Consider the following 19,884-nt stretch of genomic DNA (forward strand, 5'->3'; position numbering starts at 1 on the left):
TTCTACGTTTGTAATAGCATACTGACGTCGAAATGATTTTCAAGTGGCATGATGCATCGTGATAAATGTAAAGTTTATTGGACCTGCAGTCTAGGCATCCGAAGATGTCACGTCATTTAAACACTAAATAAAAGTTGTCACAGCCTATATGGCTGACTTGATAAAATTTATATGAAAAATTTAGTATTCAAAATGCCTGAAACATATACAAGTTTTTGAAAAATTTGTTTATAATCCTTAATATGAATTAAATGAATCAAGGTCAATAAACTGGAATCACCTTAATGAATATTTATTGACGAAGGGTATAAAGATGACTCTGTATACCCTTGTCTCTTTATAATAATCAAAATATTTCATATTGTTATGCAAGTTGATGACTTGAATATTATTGAGCTCTTGAAGAGTTTCTAAAAGCAGTAGATTATCTGCTAAAAGAACTAGAAAATTAAATTGGTCCTGAAGTATCATATCTTTGTGCAATTAATGCATTTAAATATCTTGCTATAACTGTGTACATGATATAGTTTTTTACTCCTACAAGGAGATATTGAAGTAAGATCAATTGCATCTTGCAAATGAAAGCCCCAACATTAATGTGTTTATCCTAACACATATTGTCAAGCTTTTGAATATACGGGTTATTCATATGATCGACGTAAATGTTTGATCCAAACATGTTATTTATGCCTATGCGGGGTTACTTTCATGCCATATTGCACATGAAAAAATAACAACAATTTATAAAGCAAGCCAGAAGTGGTCTTGACGTGGTTCTAACAATATTATATGACAACGATGCAACTCTATCAAGATATGGTGGCATAGGTGATCAACCAATTCGTTCAAATGATGATTTGACAGACTTGATCATAAAGGTACTGCCAACCTCAACATACAATAAGTTGATATTCAAGATCACAGTACATCATCGTCAAGGATCAAGTAATGCTTTAATCAGGAGGAGTATAATATGCGCTGCACTCCTTTTTCCTTACCAAGGTTTTGTCCCATTGGGTTTTCCCGGTAAGATTTTTAATGAGGCAGCCGGAAATGCGTATTACCAGATATGTATACTCTTTTTCCTTCACTAAGATTTTTTCCACTGGGTTTTTCCTAGTAAAGTTTTATCGAGGCACATTATCTATTAATAAACATCAAAGGGGGAGTGTTATATACTATTTGTCAAGTTGTATTTTGAATGTACTGTTAATGATTATATAACTAGAAATGTAAATTGTATCACTTGAATTAAAGTAATAAATACAACTTGCACTTGCAAGTTGTATCTTAGTTGTATCCATCCACTTGCACAAGTTGTATATTGTAGGTTTAGAAGCAAAGTTCTTCTATAAATAAAGAGTTTTGTCTTCTCATTTGTAACATTAAGAAAAGATGATAATATAATCTCTCCCTCCTCTCTACAAAGATATTGATTTGCTTCTCTTATTTATTTCCAATTATATATGGTTTCATAACAAAAACCATCTTACTCCAATGGTGAGGTACTCCTCAATAGCTACGTACCACCAAATAAGCAACACATACAACATCTGCAAGCCCATTTTTTTGTGGAAGTTCACTAACTTAACTATACCTTGCAATCTCTAGCACAAGGGTATGGGTCTATGTATTGAAACCTTGCTCTTTCAAAGTACCAATCCGCAACAGCTTCACCAATTGTCTACACAATAAAATGTTACAATACAATGTGTTATTATAACTCATTAAAATTTGACAATCACACGCACATGATAAAATTCAAAACATAAAGTGCATATATTCAAACTTTACACAGTGAAAACAAAAGAATAATTACCTTATGAAGTAATCTTGGAGAGGTAGGACTGAACCAAAAACCCGTCTGTAGAATTCCAAGATGAGTATGGCAAGATGTGAGGAAATAACCCCTCGTAAAAGAAGGGGTTAGTCCGTCGAATGCTTTCAAGAACTCTACTCCAAAATCTATATTTAAAAAGAAAAGAAACAAAAAAAGTGTCAGTGGAGGAAAAAAGCCATTTATACTTAGTTATTGGGAGGTATGCATTAGTTAAACACAAGAGAAGCGCAAACCTTGAATAATTAAATGTTGGCTAAGTGTGCAGTTACTTAAGTGAGCCTTGCAATGATCCCACACAAGTTCAGGATCGAGGTATCGAGGAACCAAAGTGTTATTAATCTGGAGATAGAGTGTTGAATAGTCAAAATTTCTTTTCAATTTATAAAAACTACTTAAAGAAACAACAAAATTCATAAAACTGAGAGAAACTACTGTTTAATTTGTCTCTTTAACCTGCCAGGAGTCATAAATTGAATTGATTATGAAAAGTGGAGTTTGAACGTATGGGACGACATTTTGCGGGAAAAAGCACTGCACCATCGTTAAAGAAAAATAATGTTATCAATAGAGGTCAATATTTATTCTCTAGCATAAATAAGGAAAATGTTTTTGTTTCCAAAGCTTAAAGTCTTACCAGACTTGGTTCCATTACAGACGTGCAAGCTGAAGGCAAATTCTTAGCGGATCCCTTAGAGAGAGAGAGAGGGAACTATTATAGTAAAGAAAAAAAACGAAGTTTCTTCTACTTCTTAAGCATACCAAAGTTACTAAAGAAAAAAAAAAAAGATGCAACTCACATGTAGGTTAACAATACTCCGATACGTCTCTTCAATATATGAAGTACCAGCGATTGTTTTCCTACATAAATTATAAAATGTGACAATGGCATAGACATAAATTAGACACTAATAAATCTAATAGAAGGGAGCATCATTTTCTTGAGATCACATAAGGTGTAATAAGAAGAGCTCACCCATCAAGGAAGAATCCTGCATCTGCGACACACTTAACTCTGGCAACATTCGGCAAGAGAGATTTGAACTTATCACAGTTCAAGATTGTAGCCAACCCTCCGGCTGAAGATCCGGTCAGGATTGCCTATCATTGCATTGCATATTTATTTTTGAAGATTTAGTGAATTAGAAAAAAAAAAGTATTTAAGGTACGTTTGTACATGACTTGTAATCATGACTCAAGAGTATGAAGCTAGAGAGTGAAGTCAATAGGACATTCTTACATTTTCAGCATTTTTCATTCCTTTGCTCCATAAATCTTCCATTATAGCCTTAAATATTCTTGCCCCTCTAAAATACAGCTTGTTCTCCTAATGTAGATTTGGCATTTCCAATTAGTGAAAAGAAAGCGTTACATGATATATAAATCACCAAACCATCAATGATATTTATCGATGTATATATAGATGTATGAGAGACTTGTGTAGTATTTAATTTCTTACAGTGTCAACTTGTTCAACATCACCGGTGAAAGATGAACCATCACAATACTTCACCTTCACCCTGTTCCAATTGTAAAACTCTACAATACCAACATTGTTTCAGTTAGAAGAAGTAGATAGAAATTTATGCATACAAAGAAAAAAGAACATATAAGAGCTTCACCTGGATTATCTTCGGATCTATTATAAAGTATCCCAGTAAAATAAGATTGCTGATTCATGTGCTTGGAAGAACCTAAGTGCATAGTTGAACGATAAAGGCAATCTGCAGTATTGTTGCACCAGCCGCCTTGCTATAAATATGAAATTTCTCCGGAGTTAATTTGATGACTTAATTAGTTATATTGTTAAAATGAAAATAAAAAGAATTAATCAATAACTAACATCCAAGAAGATAATCCAGTTGTGAATTCCGCTACCATGTCCCCTATCCAGATGATATGCTGGTGGACTTCCATCTAGGCATACTGTTCACTCATAAACAAAACAAATGAATGTGATTTTCTTTTCTTTTAAAACTTTATATGTGTAGCTAACCATTACCTGCGCCTTGGGCAGTTGCGCTTTGGAGTATTGTCATATTGACAATTAGTGCATCTCCAACACCGAGAACATGAGTTGCACACGATACTGCTAGCAAAGCCGACAGAAAGGTTAATGTCATCTTCTTAAATGACATGTTGTTATTATTTTCTTCTTCTTAAAGCGAAAGAAAGGAGGTTTTGGAAGGAGAAAGCAAACAATACTTATGAATGAACGTAATTAGAAGTAGAAGCGAATGAGATGGTTTTATACCTTGACATTAAGAAACAATGTAGAGAAAACATCTGAGGTAAAGAAGATATGTAAATCTTGTGGTCACGAGTAACATACTAAAAATACCCTTTAAATCTGTGGTTACTGTGGAAGAATTTCCTTTTGTATATATGTTTTTCTCTATTCTTTGTTTAAAAAAGATATAATTTCATAGACTTCCTTCTAGTTTTGCCTTGATAACACTTACCTCCCTTATGATTTCAGATGATACACTAACCTCCCTTATATAGTTATTTTTTTAACAAAACTAGTTTAAATGATAAATTTTCTTTGTTTTTCCTATTCTACCCTCTTGTGACATTGAACTTTGCTCTCTCACACACACATAATAATACTCGAATTCAGCACAATAGATGAAATCAAGATGCCAAACACACTAGAATTCTTTTTTTTTTTTTCCTATTCAGATCAAACTCCACAACTCTCAACAACTCCCTATTCAATTTCTTTCTTTTCGATCTAATGAAAACAAAAAGTCCTGCATACGAAAATAGGGGATTTGCCTTCTGGGTCAAGCTCGTCTCACATGTCTTGCCTAGTGCGGGTTATCTCTCCCGTGTGGTTTGTGGGCTATTGCACAGGAGCGGGGTTTACCCTGTGCTCACCCAAAAGATAGCGGCTATGGGTTCCGTTATCATTAAAAAAAAAAAAAGGGGTCCTGCATAAGCCCTTAAATTCTATACTCATTTTCGAAATTTAAGTATCCTTTTCAATTTTACATTGTGTTTATTTATCCTTAGAAATTAGCCTTCAAATTGTTAAATGTCTTCCAAAGTGTTTGATCTAATTTCCTATCGGTGGTTTCTAAACATTTGGCACTTTCTGCTTCTGTTAATAAATTGAGTTTGCAGTTTGTGTATTATTGTATTAAATTATTGAGACGAAATCGATAGTAAAATGGGAAACAGGTTGGTATTATTATTTGTTTCATTGATCGTTCACTTTTGATGAAAAATCCAGTTCTTTGATGGTTTAATATCTGCATTTTGATTTCGCCTTCTTTTGTTTCTGTTGAATTCGTGTTTCCTGTGTGTAAGAGAGCAAATTTAATATCATAAAAAGGTTGATTAGGAAGAACATAGAAAATTTATCATTAAAAAAGTTTTATTAGAAAAATATCTACATAAGAGAGGTTAGTATAATATCTCAAATCACAAAGGAGGTCAATATTATTAAGGCAAATCTGGAGGGAGATCTATGAAATTATCTTTAAAAAATTATAAATTTGAAGGGAGAATTCATTTCACAGTCCCAAAATGACATAACTCCATCACGTTGAAATTAGGCTCCACCATATTTTACAAAAGGTTCTTTAACAAAAATAATGTCCAACTCAACGTTGATCAAAATTTGGACCATACTTTACTCTTCTATATATGCTGAAAATTTAACTCAATGTTTACTTGGGCATCCATCCAAATGGCAGGTGCACTATGTTTAAAGATCAAATTGTCACAATCAATTATAAGTTCAAAACTAATTTTCTTTCTTTTGTTAACTTTTTCTTTTCGTTTTTTCTTTCTTCCCCACATGCTACGTACGTAGTATTCCATTTTTTATTTTATTTTCATTTTCCAAGTTCTTTATGCTTTATTCCCTGTTATATATTTATTTTCCTTTTTCCGTGGTTGCGATTCCCTTTTATTAAAGATTTAGATTTAGATTACATGCGACGTTGATTAGCATATAAGTATAAGAGAGTTTTAATTTGGAGAATTGACACACATATATAACCCCCAATAACTAGTAGAAGTTTTTGCACGGAATGTCCTTCAAACACACTGGTCTTTACTCTTAGCCCCTTATCTATGTGGTCTTTAATTTTTGCTTCTACTGCTCATTTAATGAAATTGTCCAAGCCTGCTTTGCTCAGTGTAAGTTCTGTAACATTTATCTTCGGAAACTTAACTTCTGCCTCGTTCGACACAAGTTTGGAAGGAATTAATTAAGTCATGCGGTATAAGTTGTGTAGTATTTTTCAGATTATGTTAAGTGTTGAAAGTTTTGACATGTCCGTCGACATAACTTGTGGAATATTAGGATACATTGCTGAGCGAAATCTAAAGTTATGCCACGAGAAAAATGTCGAAGGCCAAAAATTAAAGACCACAAAATTAGAGGGTCAAAAATTAAAAATCACCCCGAAATAGGGACATTTGTGCGAATGACCCTAACTATTAGCTATTTTTTAACAAAGATTAGACTTAGCAACTATAGCTCAAAAAAAAAAAAAAAAAAAACAACGGATAGCCAAATCCCCCTTTTTAGTGATACTGCAAGATTTATGCACCCACCACCAACTAGGCTAATAGCTTGTTTACCAAGCTTCTAAAATTATCTTATTTTAAATGTGTTTTTTAAAAAAAGTACTTTTGATGAGAAGTAATTTACATTTGGCTAATTAATTTGAAAAACAATTTTAAATAACAATTAGTGTTTGACCAAACTTTTCAAAAGTACTTCTAACACTTTCGAATGGGAAACCACTAAAACAAAGTTATAAATTGTACAAAAGAATTTATAAGTACAAAAATTAATCAACTATTACTCCAACGGTTATCTATCGATTAGTTAGAGAATACGTACGTTATTTTTGCTAGCTTTTCGATTTCTCATTAAAATAAATACACAATTATGTCATCTATCAGTCCAGTCCAATTTTGATGTTGACATCATGGCATGTGATGTTACTTCATTAACTAGACGGCCTATGCCCGTGTTGTGCACGAGCCCAACACTTTAGATTTGATTTTTTAAGTATTTTTGTATTTTAAGTATGTTACTGTACAATAATTTTATTTGCTCCCTCTAATAGGTTGATACGCATGTGGCAATGAATCCATCAAGCTATATGGGCCCACAATTTTTTTTTTAAAGTCTGCACTTTTTTTTGACATTGTTTGTTTTTTTAATATGAGATTCACTTTTTTTTTTATATTGCTTGATTTTATTAATATGGAGTCCACCTTTTTTTTTTTCTCCCGTGAGTTTGTAGATGGTGGGTTCCACTTTATTTACTTCTTTTCTTTTTTTTAAATATTGGTTGGTGTTTTTTTTTTATTTTTTAATATTGGTTGGTGTTTAATATGGGGACCACACTTTTTTTTTTTAAAATGCTTAATTGGTTGGTGTTTTTTTGAATTTTTTAATATTGGTTGGTGTTTAATATGGGGATCACACTTTTTTTTTAAGTATTTTAAGTATGTTACTGTACAATAATTTCATTTGCTCCCACTAATGGGTTGATACGCATGTGGCAATAAATCCATCATTATTGATTTAATTGTTTGATTTTCTAAGCACTTTTGTATTTTAAGTATGTTGCTGTACAATAATTCTTTGCTCCCTCTAATGGGTTGATATGCATGTGGCAATGAATCCATCATGCTATATGGGCCCACAATTTTTTTTTCAACAATTGGAAAACGAATATATATATATATATATATATATATATATATAAGTATTTTAAGTATGTTGCTGTACAATAATTTTATTTGCTCCCACTAATGGGCTGATACGCATGTGGCAATAAATCCATCATTATTGATTTAATTGTTTGATTTTCTAAGCATTTTTGTATTTTAAGTATGTTGTTGTACAATAATTTCATTTGTTCCCTCTAATGGGTTGATACGCATGTGGCAATGAATCCATCATTATTGATTTAATTGTTTGATTTTCTAAGCACTTTTTTTTAACATTATTTATTTTTTTAATATGGGATTCACTTTTTTTTTAATATTGCTTGATTTTGTTAATATGGGATCTACTTTTTTTTTCCCGTGAGTTTGGATGTGGTGGGTTCCACTTTTTTTTTTTTTTTAATTACTGGTTGGTGTTTAATATGGGGCCCACAATTTTTTTAAAATATTAGTAGTTGTTTAAAATATGTGGGCCACAATTATTTTTTAAAATATTAATAGTTGTTTTTAAATATTAGTAGTTGTTTAAAATATGTGGGCCCCCAATTTTTTTTTAAAATATTGGTAGTTGTTTAAAATATGTGGAGAAAACGGATATATATATAAGTATTTTAAGTATGTTGTTGTACAATAATTTCATTCCCACTAATGGGTTGATACGCATGTGGCAATAAATTCATCATTATTGATTTAATTGTTTGATTTTCTAAACAATTTTGTATTTTAAGTATGTTGCTGTACAATAATTTCATTTGCTCCCTCTAATGGGTTGATACGCATGTGACAATGAATCCATCATTATTGATTTAATTGTTTGATTTTCTAAGCACTTTTTTTTTAACATTGTTTGTTTTTTTAATATGGGATTCACTTTTTTTTTTTAATATTGCTTGATTTTGTTAATATGGGATCCACTTTTTTTTTCTCGTGAGTTTGGATGTGGTGGGTTCCACTTTTTTTTCTTCTCTTTTTTTTTTATTACTAGTTGGTGTTTAATATGGGGTCCACAATTTTTTTTTAAAATATTAGTAGTTGCTTAAAATATGTGGGCCGCAATTTGTTTTTTAAATATTAGTAGTTGTTTTTAAATATTAATAGTTGTTTAAAATATGTGAGCCCACAATTTAAAAACAAAACAATATTAGTAGTTATTTGAAATATGTAGACCCACAATTGTTTTTGGATCCACAAACGGACGACGAAAAGGTGCCCAAACCCACCTTTCTAGTAGTAATATCTCTTTTTTAAAACCTCATTGAAACACATCAATGACGAGAGACCAAAAGTATTACTATGATTTTTCTTAAAAGACTAATGATTTATTTGTCCAACAACTAAAATGTCAGTAGAATTTTTTTTTCTATGGCCGTGAAGGTGCATTATTGGTATCTAAATCTTGTCAATTTCTCTCTCTCGCCCCCTATTTATTAGGATCATCATAACTTGTTCAAAAAATATCAAATTTACTAAACCAACCATAAGAAAGAAGAAGGAAAAAAGAGAGCTGAGAGAGAAAGATTAAGATTTTTCATTCACCATAACAGAATCGGTACACTTGTCCTTCAAATTACAGCTATGACCACAACATAGGATTCCATAATATTGAAATACATTAAAACTTAAGTTGGGCTAAACTGAACAATTAGAAACCATACAAAAATCTAATAGGACTTAAATGTAAAACATAAAAACTATCTTACTCCAATGGTCAGGTACTCTCAACAGCTATGTACCACCAAATAAGCAGCATGTACAACATCTGCAAGCCTATTTGTTATGGAAGTTCACCAACTTAACTATACCTTGCAATCTCTAGCACAAGGGTATGGGTCTATGTATTGAAACCCTGCTCTATCAAAGTACCAATCCGCAACAGCTTTACCCATTGTCTACACAAATAAATGTTACAATACAATGTGTTATTATAACTCATTAAAAATTAACAATCATAGGCGCATGATAAGATTCAAAACATAAAGTGCATATATTCAAACTTTACACAGAGAAAACAAAAAGAATAATTACCTTATGAAGTAATCTTGGAGAGGTAGGACTGAACCAAAAACGCGTCTGCAGAATTCCAAGATGAGTATGGCAAGATGTGAGGAAATAACCCCTCGTAAAAGAAGGGGTTAGTCCGCCAAATGCCTTCAAGAACTCTACTCCAAAATCTATATTTAAAAACAAAAGAAACAAAAAAAGTGTCAGTGTAGAAAAAAAGCCATTTATACTTATGTTATTGGGAGGTATGCATTAGTTAAACACAAGAGAAGCGCAAACCTTGAATAATTAAATGTTGGCTAAGTGTGCAGTTACTTAAGTGAGCCTTGCAATGATCCCACACAAGTTCAGGATCGAGGTATCGAGGAACCAAAGTGTTATTAATCTGGAGATAGAGTGTTGAATAGTCAAAATTTCTTTTCAATTTATAAAAACTACTTAAAGAAACAACAAAATTCTTAAAACTGAGAGAAACTAGTGTTAAATTTGTCTCTTTAACCTGCCAGGAGTCATAAATTGAATTGATTATGAAAAGTGGAGTTTGAACATATGGGACGACATTTTGCGGGAAAAAGCACTGCACCATCGTTAAAGAAAAATAATGTTCTCATTAGAGGCAATATTTATTCTCTAGCATAAATAAGGAAAATGTTTTTGTTGCCAAAGCTTAAAGTCTTACCAGACTTGGCTCCATTACAGACGTGCAAGCTGAAGGCAAATTCTTAGCGGATCCCTTAGAGAGAGAGAGAGAGAGAGAGAAATATTATAGTAAAGAAAAAAACGAAGTTTCTTCTACTTCTCAAGCATACCAAAGTTACAAAAGAAAAAAAAGAAGATGCGACTCACATGTAGGTTAACAATACTCCGATACGTCTCTTCAATATATGAAGTACCAGCGATTGTTTTCCTACATAAATTATAAAATGTGACAATGGCATAGACATAAATTAGACACTAATAAATCTAATAGAAGGGAGCATCATTTTCTTGAGATCACATAAGGTGTAATAAGAAGAGCTCACCCATCAAGGAAGAATCCTGCATCTGCGACACACTTAACTCTGGCAACATTCGGCAAGAGAGATTTGAACTTATCACAGTTCAAGATTGTAGCCAACCCTCCTGCTGAAGATCCGGTCAGGATTGCCTATCATTACATTGCATATTTATTTTTGAAGATTTAGTGAATTAGAAAAAAAAAAAGTATTTAAGGTACGTTTGCACGTGACTAGTAATCATGACTCAAGAGTATGAAGCTAGAGAGTGAAGTCAATAGGACATTCTTACATTTTCAGCATTTTTCATTCCTTTGCTCCATAAATCTTCCATAATAGCCTTAAATATTCTTGCCCCTCTAAAATACAGCTTGTTCTCCTAATGTAGATTTGGCATTTCCAATTAGTGAAAAGAAAGCGTTACATGATATATAAATCACCGAACCATCAATGATATTTATCGATGTATATATAGGAGTATATGTATGAGTGACTTGTGTAGTATTTAGTTTCTTACAGTGTCAACTTGTTCAACATCACCAGTGAAAGATGAACCATCACAATACTTCACCTTTACCCTGTTCCAATTGTAAAACTCTACAATACCAACATTTTTTCAGTTAGAAGAAGAGGATAGAAATTTATGCATACAAAGAAAAAAGAACATATAAGAGCTTCACCTGGATTATCTTCGAATCTATTATAAAGTATCCCAGTAAAATTAGACTGTTGATTCATCTGCTTGGAAGAACCTAAGTGCATAGCTGAACGATAAAGGCAATCTGCAGTATTGTTGCACCAGCCGCCTCCCTATAAATATGAAATTTGTCCGGAGTTAATTTGATGGCTTAATTAGTTGGAGTTAATTTGATGACTTAACTAGTTATATTGTTAAAATGAAAATAAAAAGAATGAAGCAATAACTAACCTCCAAGAAGATAATCCAGCTGCGAACTCCGCTACCATGTCCCCTATCCAGATGATATGCTGGTGGACTTCCATCTAGGCATACTGTTCACTCATAAACAAAAAAAATGAATGTGATTTTCTTTTTCTAGTTAAAACTTTATATATGTAGCCAGAGGCGGACCCAGGATTTTAAGATGCCGAGGACACTATTATCTTAATATAAACGCCAACAAAAAATTTAATGATAATTGAAGGATAATACTGTGTAGGACCGGTCACTAATCGCATAGTTGTGGCGAAAATACAAGTATATAGGTCAAATATGTGTAATAAATAAAATTTAATACAACAAAACAAATGAAAGAGATAACTCAGTGGATAAGGCTGTGCAACATGTGGTGACCGTGCTGGTTTGAATTTAGACGAGCTCATTTAACGCTTATTGTTTTCCTAAAAATAGGCTCAAGAAAATAATTAAAAGTGACATTCGGGTTCGATCCGGGGTGACATGTAAGGGAAGCAGGAGTTGTAACCAACGTGCCCCAAAGACATTTTCATTTTTTAGATTGCACAATTAAATACATACTAATTTCTCAAGGTATATACACATATATATACATAATTTTTTACGAAGGGTGGGAGTGCACGTCCATATAGGTCCGCCAGTGTAGCTAACCATTACCTGCGCCTTGGGCAGTTGCGCTTTGGAGTATTGTCATATTGACAATTAGTGCATCTCCAACACCGAGAACATGAGTTGTACACGACACTGCTAGCAATGCCGAGACAAAAGTTAATGCCATCCTCTTGAATGACATTGTTATTATTTTCTTATTCTTAAAGCGAAAGAAAAGAGGTTTTGGAAGGAGAAAGCAAATAATGCTTATGAATGAACGTAATTAGAAGTAGAAGTGAATGAGAAGGTTTTATACCTTGACATTAAGAAACAATGTAGAGAAAACATCTGAGGTAAAGAAGATATTTAAATTTTGTGGTTGGGAGTAACATACTAAAAATACCCTTTAAATCTGTGATTATTATGGAAGAATTTCCTTTCGTATTGATGTTTTTCTCTGTTCTTTGTTTAAAAAAAGTATAATTTCATAGACTTCCTTCTAATTTTGCCTTGATAACACTTACCTCCCTTATGATTTCACATGATACACTAACCTCCCTTATATAGTTATTTTTGTAACAAAACTAGTTTATATGTTAAATTTTCTATGTTTTTCCTAATATACCATCTTGTGACCTTGAATTTTGCTATCTCACGCACATAACAATAGACGAAAATGATTGCTAGAATCAGATGCTGGTCCACAAAATTTCTATCATACAGTGACAGAGCTCAACTGATCAAGAGTGTGCTCTTTGAGATGCAAATGTATGGACTCAAAGCTGATTCCTCATCCCCAAAAAAGTTATCAAATTAGCCACCAGCTTGTGTAGAACCTTCCGATGGACTGGAAACCATGATAAATCAAAGAAGGCTTCTATTGAGTGGGACACACTTTGAATGCCAAAATCAGCTGGTGGACTTAACTTCCTGGAGTTCCATGTGTGGAATAAAGCTGCTTTATGTAAACTGCTCTGGGATATTAGTACTAAGAAAGACACCCTTTGGGTCCAATGAATCCATGCATTCTATATAAAAAATAGGGAGTTGATGGACATAGACACACCCAGGCAAGCTTGTTGGATTGTCCGAAAGATTATTGATAGCAGAAAGTGGTTCCACAACCAAGATATTCAAACAACTCTGACAAACTGCTGCATTAAAGGAAAATTTAGCATTGCCAAGGCCTATATATCCTTCATGCCTCAATACCATAAAGTTCCTTGGAAAAGTTTGCCACGGGAACTCAAACTGTCCCACGCCACCAATTTATCCTATGGCTAGCACTACATGGTCGACTAGCCACAGTAGATAGGTTGTTGAAATGGGGCATACAAGTATCAGAAAAATGTGTGCTATGTAATATTGATGAAGTAGAGACCCTAACTCACCTGTTATTTACCTGTGTTTATTCTCAAGAAATCTAGAAGACATTACTGCATTGGATAGGGGAAAACAGACTATCTTGCCTTGGGTCGATGAAATGAAATGGATAACCAAAAGGGCCAGCAACACCAGGCCAAGAGCTGGTATACTGAGGTTTCTTTTCGCAGCAGCTATATGTCACATTTGGGAAGAAAGGAACGCAAGAAGATTCCAAACTACCAGTAAAGACACAAGACACAGAATCAGACAAATTGTGCTTCAGTTACATATACGAGGACAGCAGCAGAGCAAATGGTCTACAATTCTAGATAGTTTAAATAGCTTTTTTTACTTAGTCATATAACAAAGTTGTATATCTGTATGAAGTAGAAGAATCCCTGAGATCTAGTTCTAGAGTCCAAACTGAACTAGTGCATTGTAAAGTTTACACTTGGTTGATATAAATTTTCCATTTCGATTAATAAAAAAAAAAGACAATAGACGAATTCAACAAAAAATATGAAATCAATTGCAAGATGACAAATGCACTAGAATTCTTTTTTTTTTCCTAAGCAGATCAAACTCCACAACTCTCAACAAGTCCCTATTCAATTTCTTTTCGATCTAATTGAAAAAAGTCCTGCATAAGGCCATAAATTCTATACTCATTTTCTAAATTAAATTATCATATTCAATTTTACATTGTGTTTACTTATCCTTGGCTTTCAAATTGTTAAATGTCTTCCAAAGAGTTTGATCTAATTTCCTATCGGTAGTTTCTTAACATTTGACCCTTTCTGCTTCTGTTAATAAATTGAGTTTGCATATTTGTGAATTAATCAATTGAAATTCATGATTAAGCTTTGCACTCGACCATGGAGAGGCAGCTGAGAGAGATAGAGTAGAGAAAAGATTTTCTTATTCACTTGTATATGATTGAATTACATAATAGAGAGAAATAGGATATATATATAGTGTAGTTAGTCCAGCTTTACTACAGCTGGCATACATTAGATCATTGCACTCAAAACCACATACCAACCTAATGATCACAATTCTAACTAACTCTAATAACCTCCACTACGTGATATACAACAATATACTTAATATACAGCTAAATATACACTCTGTTTTCACACTCCCATTCAAGCTGGTGGGTGAAACACATCTATCAGTCCCATATTGTACAAGAGCATGTGATGTCGTGATACTCCTAGACCCTTTGTAAGTAGATCAGCCAGCTGCATTTTGGTGTTGACATAGGTTGACAAGATGGTACCATCTTTGAACTTTTCCCTCACAAAATGATAATAAATTTCATGTGCTTCATTCATTCATGAAATATGGGATTTCGTGCCATTTGTATAGCAGCTTTGCTATCACAATATACCTTTATGGGAAGCTTTATATCAACCCCTAAGTCCTTTAGCAAACCTGTTAACCAAACAATCTCAGAAACTGCTGAAGTCATGTTTCTATACTCAGCTTTAGCTGAGCTTCTACTTATTGTATATTGCTTCTTAGACTACCAGGAGATTAATGAATGTCCAAGATGCACAACAAATCCTACCACTGATCTCCTAGTGTTAGGACATGACACCCAGTTTGAGTCACAGAAGACTGTCATCTCTTCAATAAAATTTCTTCTCAGTAGTATGCCTGATCTTGGTGATCTCTTGACATATCTCACTATCCTTAATGTTGCATCCCAGTGAGACTTCTTTGGCATCTGCATGAACTGACTTAAAACCTGTACAGCAAAGCAAATATCTGGTGTTGTAATGGTCAAATAAATCAGCTTGCCTACTAACTTCTGATATTTGCCTATGTCTCCCAGTGCTGGATCATCCATTTTTCGTCCTGTTGAATCATCTTCCTTGTCACATGTTGCATCATACTCAACTGAAGTCAACTTAACATTTGCTTCTAATGGTGTGGAAGCTTGTTTTGCTCCACTAAGTCCCAGCTCAGAAATTAACTCTAGTGTATATTTCCTCTGATTGAGCAGTATCTCATGCTTTGATCTCATCACCGCTATTCCAAGGAAGTATTTCAGTAGTCCCAGATCTTTGACTTTGAACTGGCTATGTAATTACTTCTTTATGTCATCCACCAGGTTAGAACTTTTTCCTGTTATCAGCAGATCATCAACATATATAAAGATGATGATGACCATCTCACTTCCTCTCTTCTTGGTGAATAATGAATGATCATAGCAACTCTGTGTGTACCCATCATGCAGTAATGCAGAAGTTAACTTGATGTTCCATCGCCTTGAAGCCTGTTTTAGCCCATATAGTGATTTCAAAAGTCTGCATACTTTATTCTCCCTTTGTATTTGAAATCCCTGACCCAAGGACATATATACTTCCTCTTCTAGATCTCCTTGGAGTAAAGAATTGTTGACATCCATTTGAAATAGTTCTCAATCATGTGATGCTGCTACGCTGATCATTGTTCTTACTGTGATCATTTTTTCTACTGGAGAGAAGGTTTCATGATAATGTAAACCTTCTCTTTGTGTGTAACCTTTAGCTACCACCTTTGCTGTAAACCTTCTCTTTGTGTGTAACCTTTAGCTACCACCCTTGCTTTGTACTTATCTACCTCTCTATTAGCTTTTAACTTTACCTTGTATACGCATTTGGATCCAATAGTTTGCTTTCCTGGTGGCAACTCCACCAGTTCCCAAGTGTTGTTATGCATCAGTGCTTCAATCTCTTTCTGCATTGCCTCTATCCACACCTTCTCCTTTAAAGTTTCATGAAAATTCCTGGGCTCAACAGTACTAGAAAAACACTTCAAATATGTTTGATAGGCTGATGATAGATGTGAGTATGATATATGGTCAGAAATTGGATATGCACAATGATTGTTGTGTTGAGATGTCACCACATAGTCTCTATGCCAAATAGGTGGTTTGACAGTTCTGGCAGGTCTGCCAGGTTCTTCTTGCATTATAGGCATTTATGCATTAACTTCTTCATGTTGTTGCAGTATTGGTGCTATTGGTTTCTCTTCCTCTACCTCTTCTTGCGCTGCATGAGACTGTTTTCATTCACCACTCCTCCTGCCTCAAATGAGTTATCATTTTCAATATTGTTAGTGTCAAGAGCTGGCACAACATCATCCTGATATGTGGATGGTGCTTTTACCACCTCTTCATGGAAAATTGGAGAAGTATCAGCATCACCATTAGTGTCAGGATCACTTCCTGTCCACCTTGCTTCAGTAACTTTTTCATGCTGGAGCAGCAATATGTCATCTGTGCTGGATAAAGAGTCTTGCTTAAAAGGGAAAACGGATTCCCTAAAATTCACATCTCTACTGATGAAGATAACCTTAGTACTGAAATCAAATAGGCTATACCCCTTCTGAGTTTCAGAATAACCAACTAGGATAGACTTCCTAGCCCTTGGATCAAACTTGTCTTCTTTTGGCAGCTGACTTGCATAACAAAGGCATCCAAACACTTTTAATAGTTTAATACTTGGTTCCTTTTCAAACAACTTCTCATATGGACTCTTCCCATCTAGAACTAGTGTAGGAAGTTTGTTGATCAAATATACAGTTTTCCTCACACAATCACCCTAGAAACTTATTGGAACTCCAATTTGGAATCTTAAGGCTTTACCAACTTCTAAGATATGCCTATGTTTCCTTTTTACTGTTCCATTTTGCTAAGGTGTATATGGACAACTACTCTTATGAATAATGCCATGTTGAGCAAACAGATTTACACAATTGAGTTAAAAACTCTGTGCCATTATCAGACCTGAGTGTTTTAATGATGCAACCAAACTGATTCTTTATCAAATTTATGAAATCTGACAAGACAGTAAACACTTTTTGTTTTGAATTTATAAGGCAAATCCAATTATATTTACATTAATCATCTACTAAAGTCACAAAGTAATGCTTATTATCATAAGTTGCTTTCTTATATGGTCCCCAAAGATCATCATGCATAATTTGAAAACAAGCAACAGTGTTATGCTTACTTAAAGGAAATTTCAATCTATGATGTTTGGACAAAGGACATACTTCACACCTATCCTGAATATCATACTTTACTTTTGACTTCAATGATGGAATATGCTTCATTGCACCTTCTGAAGGATGCCCCAACCTCATATGTCACAGGACTCTTTCTTTATGGGGAATGAGTGCACTATCAGCTGCATGTGCACTTATTTGTCTTGACTCCTACAATATGTACAAACCATCTCTTTCTCTACTAATCCCCATAACCTTGCCATTGAAGATTCCCTGAAACACACAGAAATCAGGCAAAAATATTGTTGCACAACATAGTTTCTTGATGAGTTTAGACACTGAGAGCAAGTTAAATTTGAAATATGGCACATGTAACACATGTTGAATCTTATGTCCTAAGATCATAGCATTTCCTGCAATTTATATGTGAGATTTCCCTCTTGTAGGTATTTTGCACTTGATTACCTTTGTGGTCAGACATGTTTCTAAGTGCATACAGTAGTTCTTTACAAGGTGTTATGTGATGTGATGCTCCTGAATCCACTATCCATTCATATGCTACTGCATTGGATAATAAAGAAATTATACCTGCCATGTTAGATACACATTTCTCAGTTCCTAATTAATCCAACTTGTTCAACACCTCCTGATACTATTGTGGAGTGAACAAACCACCAGTTTGATGTTGTGAGCTGCTAGACTCTCCTGTATTTCCATTAGTGGTAGTTGAGTTTGCATAGGGATTGAAGTCACCAGATTGTCCTTGTTTCTTCTTGCTTTTGAAGTTTGGAGGATATCCAACCAATCTATAACAATCTTTGGTCATGTGTCCTTTGTAACCACATTCTCCACAAGGTGGACCAGAATATCCTGATTGTGTAGCTTCTCTCCTGTACCTATTCCCTTGATTCCTTCCTGTTAGCATAGTTAGAGCCTCTCTATGACCAGTATCCACCACTCCTAAAGCTCTTTGACTTTCTTCTTGTGTTGCTACTACACAAGCTTCATTTACTGTGACATCATTTCTTTTTGCTAATAAGTTTCTCCTTATGTTGCTATAACTTTCATTCAATCCCATCAGAAATTGTATTAGCCTTGGAGCTTTAAGGTGATCTGTATAATGCTTGGATTCATCACAGCATGAGGGCAAAGGCACAATCACATCCAATTCATCCCAAAGGTTCTTCATCTTACAACAGTAGGCAGTTACTGTGTCATTTCCTTATTTCAAATTCATTATATCTGTCCATATATGATAGATCCTAGTAAGGTTAGATCTGTCAAATCTCTCCTTAAACTAATCCCATACCTTCTTAGCACTTTTAGCATAGATGATACTTGGTATCAACTCACTTGAAACTGTACTTCCTATTCATGATAGCATTATAGCGTCACACTTCTGCCACAGTTTTTCTAAGTCTCCTTTGCCTTTATAGACACTTTTATACAGGTTCCATTTATGAATCCTAGTTTTCCTTTTTCATATAACGTGGATCAGTCCACGTTATACTTTTAAATTATTATTTTTTTTAGTCTGACAGGGGAAAAAAAATTGGGGGTATAACGTTGGCCCCTCCACATTATACCCCTTTTGGTATATTGTGGAATGGAGCACCCCTTTTGGTTTATGTTGTGCATTTTAGTGCCCTTTAGGCTTCGGACTCCCTAAAATTATACAAGTTAGTCCCTAACTTGCCTTCTTAAAGGCTCCTATTATTTCAATTCCTGTTTATCACTATTACGTTCAATTATATTTATTTGAAAGTAAACATATTTTCTGGAAATTAAGATGGTACTTACTTGGATTTATTTTAGTTAGATTTTTGGTAAAATTGTTTTGCAAAAAAAAAAAAAGTTATTGAAAAAGATTTGGGTAAAGTAGAAAACCACAAATAGAATCAAGGACTTTGTTAAATTTATCAATCAAATCTTTAAATTATTATTGACAAGCATCCTCTCTTGTAGAAACTACTCCGAGAGAATGAATTAATGAAGTTCATGCATTATTGCATTAAGTGGGCGTATGTAGATGAGATTGTGCTACGGGTGTTCAAACTTTGAAGAAGTGAAGACTTTTCTTTTTTAGATTGGGTACAACACATTTATCTAATCAAACTATTTGATATTTAGCTAAATCTTAAAACACTTGTAATAGAACAATAAATAAAAATCTCGCAATTAGTCAACATAAAGGACAAAAAACTCTTCAAGAAGTAATCACATACTATTTTATTAGCAAAATAAACAAGAATCACATGTTTAATAGAAAAATATCACTTTACAACCAAAAATGAAATTCAAATCGGTAAATCATGCCTTTACTATTAACAAATACAAGTAAAATCTAACATTTTCAATAGGGATTTCACACTCTTCTAGCAAATATATCTAAATCTATACAAGTTGAAACAAAAATTTCGATAGGGAGTACAGTTACACAATCAGTGTGTACCAAATCCTAACTT

General features: G+C 33.7%; 3 protein-coding genes across 3 annotated transcripts; all 3 read right to left on the minus strand.

Annotated features, from left to right (window-relative positions):
* Window positions 1-1,449: 1,449 nt before the first annotated feature.
* Window positions 1,450-4,168, minus strand: LOC132638260 (pectin acetylesterase 8-like). Its single transcript, XM_060355211.1, has 12 exons — window positions 3,840-4,168; window positions 3,681-3,763; window positions 3,460-3,589; window positions 3,297-3,376; window positions 3,078-3,164; window positions 2,814-2,938; window positions 2,638-2,698; window positions 2,475-2,528; window positions 2,294-2,371; window positions 2,074-2,179; window positions 1,820-1,965; window positions 1,450-1,684 (listed from the first exon to the last, which is right to left on the minus strand). Exons 1-12 carry the CDS (start codon window positions 3,973-3,975, stop codon window positions 1,592-1,594), a joined length of 1,179 nt encoding a protein of 392 aa, XP_060211194.1. The 5' UTR covers window positions 3,976-4,168; the 3' UTR covers window positions 1,450-1,591.
* A 4,883-nt stretch (window positions 4,169-9,051) lies between these two features.
* LOC132635495 (pectin acetylesterase 8-like) lies at window positions 9,052-12,820 on the minus strand. Its single transcript, XM_060351924.1, has 12 exons — window positions 12,125-12,820; window positions 11,462-11,544; window positions 11,214-11,343; window positions 11,051-11,130; window positions 10,826-10,912; window positions 10,561-10,685; window positions 10,385-10,445; window positions 10,218-10,271; window positions 10,038-10,115; window positions 9,818-9,923; window positions 9,563-9,708; window positions 9,052-9,426 (listed from the first exon to the last, which is right to left on the minus strand). Exons 1-12 carry the CDS (start codon window positions 12,258-12,260, stop codon window positions 9,334-9,336), a joined length of 1,179 nt encoding a protein of 392 aa, XP_060207907.1. The 5' UTR covers window positions 12,261-12,820; the 3' UTR covers window positions 9,052-9,333.
* Window positions 12,821-13,481: 661 nt separating this feature from the next.
* LOC132637256 (uncharacterized mitochondrial protein AtMg00810-like) lies at window positions 13,482-15,452 on the minus strand. Its single transcript, XM_060354371.1, has 3 exons — window positions 14,994-15,452; window positions 14,814-14,948; window positions 13,482-13,700 (listed from the first exon to the last, which is right to left on the minus strand). Exons 1-3 carry the CDS (start codon window positions 15,450-15,452, stop codon window positions 13,482-13,484), a joined length of 813 nt encoding a protein of 270 aa, XP_060210354.1.
* Between the last annotated feature and the right edge of the window lie 4,432 nt (window positions 15,453-19,884).

The sequence above is a fragment of the Lycium barbarum genome, chromosome 4 (genome assembly GCF_019175385.1).
Source record: "Lycium barbarum isolate Lr01 chromosome 4, ASM1917538v2, whole genome shotgun sequence".
Lineage (NCBI taxonomy): Eukaryota > Viridiplantae > Streptophyta > Magnoliopsida > Solanales > Solanaceae > Lycium > Lycium barbarum.

What these genes read in the sequence shown, in the direction of transcription:
- LOC132637256 (XM_060354371.1), bottom strand. Translation starts at nt 15,452, where the DNA reads ATGAGATCAAAGCATGAGATACTGCTCAATCAGAGGAAATATACACTA. An exon ending in CTAACACTAGGAGATCAGTG is followed by an intron (nt 14,949 to 14,993) that starts GTAGGATTTGTT and finishes ATCTCCTGGTAG; the next exon opens with TCTAAGAAGCAATATACAAT. An exon ending in ATATAAAGCTTCCCATAAAG is followed by an intron (nt 13,701 to 14,813) that starts GTATATTGTGAT and finishes ATGTAACTGAAG; the next exon opens with CACAATTTGTCTGATTCTGT.
- LOC132635495 (XM_060351924.1), bottom strand. Translation starts at nt 12,260, where the DNA reads ATGTCATTCAAGAGGATGGCATTAACTTTTGTCTCGGCATTGCTAGCA. An exon ending in ATGTTGAACAAGTTGACACT is followed by an intron (nt 10,913 to 11,050) that starts GTAAGAAACTAA and finishes AATCTACATTAG; the next exon opens with GAGAACAAGCTGTATTTTAG. An exon ending in CTCCAAGATTACTTCATAAG is followed by an intron (nt 9,427 to 9,562) that starts GTAATTATTCTT and finishes TTATTTGTGTAG; the next exon opens with ACAATGGGTAAAGCTGTTGC.
- LOC132638260 (XM_060355211.1), bottom strand. Translation starts at nt 3,975, where the DNA reads ATGTCATTTAAGAAGATGACATTAACCTTTCTGTCGGCTTTGCTAGCA. An exon ending in GAATGAAAAATGCTGAAAAT is followed by an intron (nt 2,939 to 3,077) that starts GTAAGAATGTCC and finishes ATGCAATGATAG; the next exon opens with GCAATCCTGACCGGATCTTC. An exon ending in CAATTTATGACTCCTGGCAG is followed by an intron (nt 2,180 to 2,293) that starts GTTAAAGAGACA and finishes CTCTATCTCCAG; the next exon opens with ATTAATAACACTTTGGTTCC.